This window comes from Chelonus insularis, unplaced genomic scaffold (genome assembly GCF_013357705.1).
Source record: "Chelonus insularis isolate UGA/USDA-ARS -01 unplaced genomic scaffold, ASM1335770v1 contig_25_pilon, whole genome shotgun sequence".
Classification (NCBI taxonomy): Eukaryota; Metazoa; Arthropoda; class Insecta; order Hymenoptera; family Braconidae; genus Chelonus; species Chelonus insularis.
This window is the reverse complement of record NW_023276451.1, coordinates 1,382,234-1,390,510: the sequence shown is the minus strand read 5'-3', so window position 1 is coordinate 1,390,510 and position 8,277 is coordinate 1,382,234. Positions and strand designations below refer to the sequence as shown.

Sequence of the window (8,277 nt, the reverse complement as noted above, 5' to 3'; positions counted from 1 at the left end):
TATGTCTGATACAAAAATACTATTATGCTATTCGTACACGAGTTATTATTTGTATTCTGAAAACTAAAAACACATATCACTATCTCAATGAATTTTAGCTTACACAAATAAATAAAATAATAACTGAAAAAAAAAAATTTTCTCTACACTGTAAATTAAAAATCCCATTATACATGTTTAAAATCCACACAGATAATATACACATAAAAGTGTATAAAAAATTCACACATGTAGTACAGTTTGTTAATGGCGATATACATGTAATACACATTAAATGTATGAATTTTATATATGTGAATCATCTCGGATTTTCAGTGTAATATTTTGAAACGATGAAAAAAAATACCCAAAATATATATAAATCTTCTCCAGTGGAATAGTCCGAATTATAATTTTTTATTTTAAAAATAATTTTTCAATATATATTTTAATGCGATAGGTAATGAAATTTTTGCAATGATGCATTGAGAATTCATGAATTTTGAGAGAAAATTGATGGATAATGTAACACGAATGTGTATGATATAGTGAAATTTTCATTAATGTAACCAACGAGCCTCGAAACAGTTGATTACCTTAACATTGTTGGGTGAGAAACAATGAGAAATAATGCCAAAGGGAGAACGTCCGATTTGGATTCGGTCGAATCTACGTGACTTCCATTGTTCGCGCTTGTTTAGTTCCTCAACGATGCCTAAGGTGAATTCACTCGGTGGTGTAGTAAGTGAAGTCCTCACGAACAGCCATTCGGGACCTCATTTTCGATGGTGTTACTTGGAATAGTTTTCAACTTGTTTATCTTTCAAAGTATTTTTTTTTCCTTATTGAATATCTATTGAAACTAATGGCCTAACTTTTAATTACTGCTTCGCAAATGGAATATTGATTGAATAATATCACGAATATCTTTTAAAATATCAACCATTCAGATGATTTTATCTGATCCATTGATGGACAAATTTATTTCAAATGAATAAAATAAACTTTTAATTTAATTAAAATAAATAAATAATTTCATAGAGAATACAATTGTTTTTTTTTATTCATAAAAAAAGACAAAGCAGTGGGAAATTTTTTTTCGCTAAATCTTCTGTTTCCATGTGTCAAACACGGCTTTATTCGATGAAAAACTACTCCAACTTGTCGCATAAATCCATGCATGTAGTTCAAATTTAGGCTACTTAATCACAAAGATTAGAATTCAACACGAAATGTAGCATGTAATTAATGCGTGCTCATAAGCTTGGTTGCATTTTCGTGGTTATGTTTACAACTTTGTACTTCTGCAATAATTCATTTCCAACGCGTCCTAACTCGTGCATGAATAAACGGAGTTTGCATACTGTGTCCTCGTATTACTGTTGGTTTTCATTTCATTATTATGATGAAAATATTGTAAATATTCCTATTCATAATAAACACATCACTTTTCGTGTTTCATTAGAATATGACGAGTGAAAAGAATAAATAAAATTCTTCCTCAATTATGAATTAAATTGCTGTGCAAAACATCCATAAATATATACCTATATTAATATACACATGAATAAACTAATGTAATAAAACGAACAAAAATGAATTGCTTGGGGTACTCATTCATGTCAGTGAGTGAACACGTAGAGAATGACACCTTCGGGGGTTTGCTTATATATACGCTTTCCCACAAATTTCAAAAGAACTGATATGAGAAAGAAGCCTGGAGCTTCCTCGTAGAAACAAATGCATTAGTCAACAGTAGTGCAGTAAATCCTTTCTTTTCGCGAGGAAAGACAATGAATTACGATCTCGTATACTAGTAGCAGAACAAAACTCTTGGTAGAAGAAGATGAAGTGTAAGAGACTCTTATAAGTACAAGAAAATAGCACAAAAAAGTTAAGCCAAAAATAAACAACAGAAAATAATGAACGAGAGAAAATATATATGTGGCCAATGAAAAAAACATTTTTCTTATTTTCAAAAAGCTATAAATATTGGATTAATGTTAAAACTTTTTCGTTTGCTTGTCTATTCCTTGGAATTGATGCTTTTATAATAAGTGTATTGGTCCTGATAGGATGTGTGAGCTTGTATATATTTTTTTTTCTATTAACATTTAAAATCAGTGATATATATTAGAAACATCAGCACAAAATATACAAGAAAATCCGGTTGTTCATGATATTTTATAACAGTATCAAGCTGAGTGAGTACGTACCCTGGTAAAGCCAGCTGTAATGACTTTATGGATGAGGTCCCGTGTTGCTGCACGTGCGCCGTTAACGTATGAGAGAATGGAGTGTATAAGGGTGTATCTGCTCGGTTCATTCCCCGAGAGAATATTTGATACAAAATATATAGATATATAAACCTATATGTACGGTGTAAGAACAAGTAGTGCGAAAGTGCTAACGCATCGAATGTCATATGATAAGTTGACAGGCATTAGTTTAAAAAATGTTAAACTGTTCGAGTATGAAACACTATTAGAGAATTTATTTCTCAAACATTTTTCATCAAGATCGCGATTTATAAACAATTTTTTTATTACTTGATTCTTATAAATATCATTCTTTTAATAGAATGAATTATTTAAATACCTAAAAAATTAGAAAATATATTCAACTATAAATGTAGAATAATTTCAGCATTTTTTAGAAGCTATGTTTTGTCCTGATTTTCCTTAATGTGTTTCCGTTATCGTATATAATACTTGTAATAAAGCGAATGCATAAGTAATACTATCAAAGCTATCATTAATTCAAGCACGTTATTAATAACATCATAATTTAATCGTTAAATAATGGATGATATAATTTAATGTACATGGAGATGATTTTTCTATTAACAGAATGTAAAAATTATAAATTCACTTTTTTATTTCTAAATGTCAAAATATTTTTATTCACCATTTCAAATTTTATATCATTCTTTTTTTCACCTTCTGCGCCTATAGATAAATGCAAAAAATCTCTTCACGTCGATGTAAAGCTAAGTATTGTTTGAAGAAGTTTGTAACATGTGATGGGGAAAGGTTGTAGAGGCCTGTACGAATTTCAAGTGTCATTGGTGTGGCCGCAAATTCATCGTAATAAATGATACGGTTATAAAGACCACGTCGATGCTTGATAATATATGAATAGAAGTACACGAGTCAATCAAATTTGAAAGCATAGTGTGTACAACCGCCTGTTCGGTCCGGATTTTGGTATTTTTCCAAAGTGACACGCGTGTAACGATTTCGAGTGACCACCGCATTTATCGATGATTGAAATTACACGTAATCAATCGTATCTAAATGATCACGTACTCATCACGGATTTAGTAACGATGTTATCCATGTTATGGATTGAATTTTATCGAGATTCTATACGTTTGTTTCCTTCCGTCCCTTCTCCCTTTTGTCATTGTGTAAAGCCAATTTGAAATATCAATTAATGAATTTATATCCAAGTATAATTCCACATTGTTATTTTCGCTATTTAAAATCCACGTTTTATATAACTATAGAAAAAAAAAGTCTAATTCCCTGAGTCAGTGTTTGAATTATTATCTGTCCAAACTTAATTATTTCAACCAGAGAGTTTCGATTTTATCAAAAATAGAGATATAGAAATATCAGCTTCAATATTCAAGATCGATCGTCAATATCCCAAGGCAGAGTAAATTCGAATCGCGTTTTCCAAGTACCTATAGAACAATATTCCATCATGGAGATTTGCATAACGCCTATATGCATTGACGATGAAGCAAACAATCAGAGGATCGATGATGTAGCTCGGTCCAGCTGTACTGCTATTCTGATAGAAATTTATTTGTTTAAAGGCCACTGTCTTAGCCCACATGCAAATTAGCTTTTAACACATCTGTATTCATGAGTTCTCTGCATCTAGAAATCACTCCTTGAAAGATTAAATTATGTTGTTTGAATTAAAAAAAAAATCTTTTTGACTAGAAATAAAACCGTTGATACAATTGTCGTTTACTCAAGAAATTTAGTTTATTATTAAATGGAATGGAATAGTATAATACTAGTAACGTTCATTTTAATTAGGATTATGCTAATCCTAATTGGAATTTTTTGTAAATCTGAAAAGTTACGAGACATACAGACAACTCCATCTCTGAGCTAAATTGTTAATAAAAAAAAGTTATCGACTGAGGGATTATAATAATAATAATGGTGTTGTTGTTTTATACATAACCTCATTAGAAATAAATGTGATCTTGAAATATTTATCGAATTGATAAAAAAAAATTAAAAGAAAAGTATTTATTAAGTACATAAATATGGATTCTATAACTCCTTCTCGATTGATTGATACTCGATGTCAGATAAATGAAATGTTGTCGTCGTCAATGAACACCAAAACTGCAGCGTGTTTATTAGAAATGACAGTAAGTAAACAAATGTCAAGTTAATATGATAGGAAATAAATGGAATACATATAATTGCTGTTAACTTTTAGTTATTTTATTTATCTTCATAAGTTTCTATAAAAATGGAGTTTTATTTCATTAAAGAATATTTACTTGATTAAAGATCATGATAAAATATATTTTTTCGAACATAAACTATACAAAGAAATAACAATTTTTTTCTATTCTTTGGATTTACAAAGCTAGAAATATTTTGCATATTAAGTTCAACGTCATATATAATAAATTTTTTAAATTTCATAAATAACCTTTAAAAAATACATAATTGAAACATTGAGTATATAAAAATAATTGCGAATATTATTCTTCTTCTGACTTTACAGCTTTTTTGTTACGTTTCCCACTTATCTGGACATTATATTTCTTTATAAATGTAGTAACCCAAAGTCCTGAGGCTTTGAAGGCCTGTTTACCTTTTGAGTCCAAAAACAAAGTACCAGCTTGAATAGCCCAGTCGCGTACCATTTTTTTAGTAATTCGTCGTTGGTGTTTTACTGCATCTGCATAATTTGCATAAGTCCATCTTTCAATCATTTGAAAACTATCACGAGTAGAAGCTCCTTTATTGATTTGTCGTTGCCATGTACGAAGTTGTGCTAAAGTTTGTAGCTTTGGAGATCCATGTTTTTGTAATAATTCTAAAGACCAAGTTGGATTTGCTTGAGCAAGTTCAACAACTTTTTGTTTCTCTTCTAAGGAAACTACTTTCTTCTTCCCTGAACGCTTTTGTGATTCATTAAGTAAGCTTTCATGATTATTATGACTGTTATTATTATCATCATTTGTTTTGTTTAAATCTTCAGTGGCTTTTGAAGAATTTCTTGATGACATTGAATATCTTTTCCTTGTTAAAGGTTTAGGAGTCATTCTTGGTGTTAAATTTATTGATGTTTCTGGACTACTTTGACAAGAATTTCCATCTCTAATTAACTCCACTGACTTAACAAATGGTACTACAGCTCTTTCATTCACCACATCCTTTTTTTCATCATTACAATTTGCCATTGGGAGTTGATCAATTTTAATTGTATAATAAAATCCATTTGAATTTGAAGAATTTATTTCTGTGTTACTTAGAAGCTGGTCTATTTCTGAATTCGTAGCAGCAGCTCCAGAAAGTTCATGCTCTGTTGTAGACTGAATTGAATCCGTCTCGTTACTAATCTCTACAGGCACTTCTTGTAGTTGATTTTCAGGTCTTTGGTACATCCACACAAATCTGCATTGCATCAAATACTCGTACATATATTGACCGAATACAGCAGCTCGTCGAGAGATCACATCATTATTAGAATTGGTAATGTAATTATTCTGTCGTAAAAGATCTATGCAATGATTAAGTGCATCAGTAAATTCTTGGGCAGCTTCCATATTTTTTATGCTACTCATGTTAAATTTCACTGAATATGAATAAATAATCACTTTATAATTAGAATCAAAGAACGGCGTGTAGCAAATTGAGAATATGATGAATGTGTATCATCCAAGTTCATACGTACTGTTCAAGTCTTGAATGGCAACTAATAAGAGTTTATTTGAGTACACACATTGGCTTTATTATGAAAATTCTATATTTTGTTTGACAACTTGACTGACGTAGCAATTCAAACATTTTCTATATGAGTTTTGACTATATTTACAAATCAAATTGTCTGCAGCTTTTTTCATGGAAGAAAAATATTTAGTAAAATAATTTTATTATGTATGATTTATATTTAAAATAAAATAAAATATTCTCTCTATTTCATGTAAATGCAATGGACATTTTTCATCTTCGAATTTTTTTTTCAGATTGAAGATTCTCCTGCTGTGGAAGGAGAAAAACCAAAGCAGCAAACTATCAGTATGGAATTACCTTCAGCTACTTTAAGAATTCTTATAGAAGATCTTTCAAGAATCCGTGATCAATTATCGAATTTAGCTAAAAAACAATGAGTATTTTTTTTCTTTTTGTAAAATATACATTTAAATAAATTTTTAAAGATTATTTTATTTTTATTTTCATTATAGTTTTTTTTTATATTTATTCACAACAGAATGGAAAACTGGTCAATAAATAGTATTTAAAAATTCTACAGTCCTAAAATCTTCGATAATTAATAACATAAATTGTAATTTACTTATGATAGGGTATCAAAGTGAGGTTGTATATAAAGGTTATACACGTTGACACGTAAAATTGTCAGCAATAACAGTTTTATTATATTTAATTTGCAAAATTAAATAAATAATGACAGTGGTACATGGCGAATTGGACGGAAGTGCCCAAAACACTTTGCATAGGTGATAAATTAATATAAGATTTATCGAATTGCATTTGCATTAACTGAAATTCGTTGTAAACAAAGTTTTTGATACTGAATCGTATCAAAAGAAACAAGTCTTGAAAGAACCTTGTTATAAAAAATCTATGAAAGCATGTCCAGTAATACCAGACAAACAGTTTGATTCTACTTATTAATTGTATCATGTTACAATAATTAACATCTTCACATAGAGACTTATGCACTAACGATATGACTACAGCTCCAAACCAGCAGAGCATTTATGAGAATGATCATATATTTTAAAATTAAAATCTGGATTAAAAGTTGATATGCCAATTTTGTTATAAAATATTACAAATTATCCATGCGGTCTCGATACTTTTATTTACTTTTCAAACAATTTTGGCTTATGATCATTTTTATAAGCGCATATTAATTCTTATTTAATTCAATATGATAAAAACTAATCTTGATCGAATTTTACTTTCGTTTTGTTCAAAATCTTGAACATTAAAGTTGTATTTTTACATTGTAGGTATATTTGTGCAATTTCAATTTTGGTAATTAACAATTTTTTATTAATTTCAATTTTGTAAATTAATTTATTTACTTTTTTTTTTGACAATATTGCTCGCGTTACGTTGTTATAGTATCTATTACATCATATATTGTCTTTGTACAGCTCGAGATTCATGGTAGCAGTGCCTCCTGAGAGAAAAACAATAGAAAAAATGACTTGGACTTTATACGAAAAAATACATCACTATAAGATGCAGGAGGGCCTTCTGCTGTATATAAAGGTCCACAACGTAATAAACGCGGACAATAGAAACGTATAAGAAAGATATAATGTCTAAAAATAAAAACTAAAAATAAGAATAAGAAAGTAAATTTAAGGAGAGTAAAGAATAGCCTTAGTTAAATTCGCATAATATATTGTGTATTCGCACAATATTTTCGTGTTTACAATAAAAATTATTAGAATTATATTTTTTTTTGTTGTTGCAAAACGATTAAGCGTTAGATAGTCAATTTTGTCAGTTCAATTTGACGATTGAAGTTATTTGTTTTTTACGATTTAATGAATTATCATTATTATTATTATTATTTATCATTATCATTATCATTTATTATTATTTATTATTATTATTAACTTCATTTTCTTACATAAAACATCCCTTGAATAATAGTCGTTGACAAGCGTCACTGTGATGTAGTATTTGTTGAAATTTTCTTATTTATAATAAAATGAATTTGACTACGAAAGTGCATTTGGCGCAAACTTGGCGCGGATTGCCAATTTCGATTGTACAAAGGCGTTTATACGGTATCGTTGAAATATATAATTATGAATTATGTTGACCAATCAATCGATTAATCACGATTAATTGCGATTATCAGCTTAGATGGAGCGCTTGTAAGACTATGTACGCGGGATTGGCCACAAAAAAGGAATGTCATCATACATTATATCAACATTTAATAAAATATCTGAAACATTAACAAATAGACTATAAGAGTATTATATGACTGCCTTAATTGTATCGCTAATTAATAAGTAGTAATAATTTTTAACTGATTTTCAATTTAATG

The 8,277-nt window shown here is 29.0% G+C and overlaps 1 protein-coding gene across 1 annotated transcript; it reads right to left on the bottom strand.

Annotated features, from left to right (window-relative positions):
* Positions 1–4,525: 4,525 nt before the first annotated feature.
* LOC118064860 (uncharacterized) lies at positions 4,526–6,025 on the bottom strand. The gene has a single exon (XM_035079759.1). The coding sequence runs from the start codon at positions 5,804–5,806 to the stop codon at positions 4,718–4,720; it is 1,089 nt and encodes a 362-aa protein (XP_034935650.1). The 5' UTR covers positions 5,807–6,025; the 3' UTR covers positions 4,526–4,717.
* Positions 6,026–8,277: the final 2,252 nt, after the last annotated feature.

What these genes read in the sequence shown, in the direction of transcription:
- LOC118064860 (XM_035079759.1), bottom strand. Translation starts at nt 5,806, where the DNA reads ATGAGTAGCATAAAAAATATGGAAGCTGCCCAAGAATTTACTGATGCA.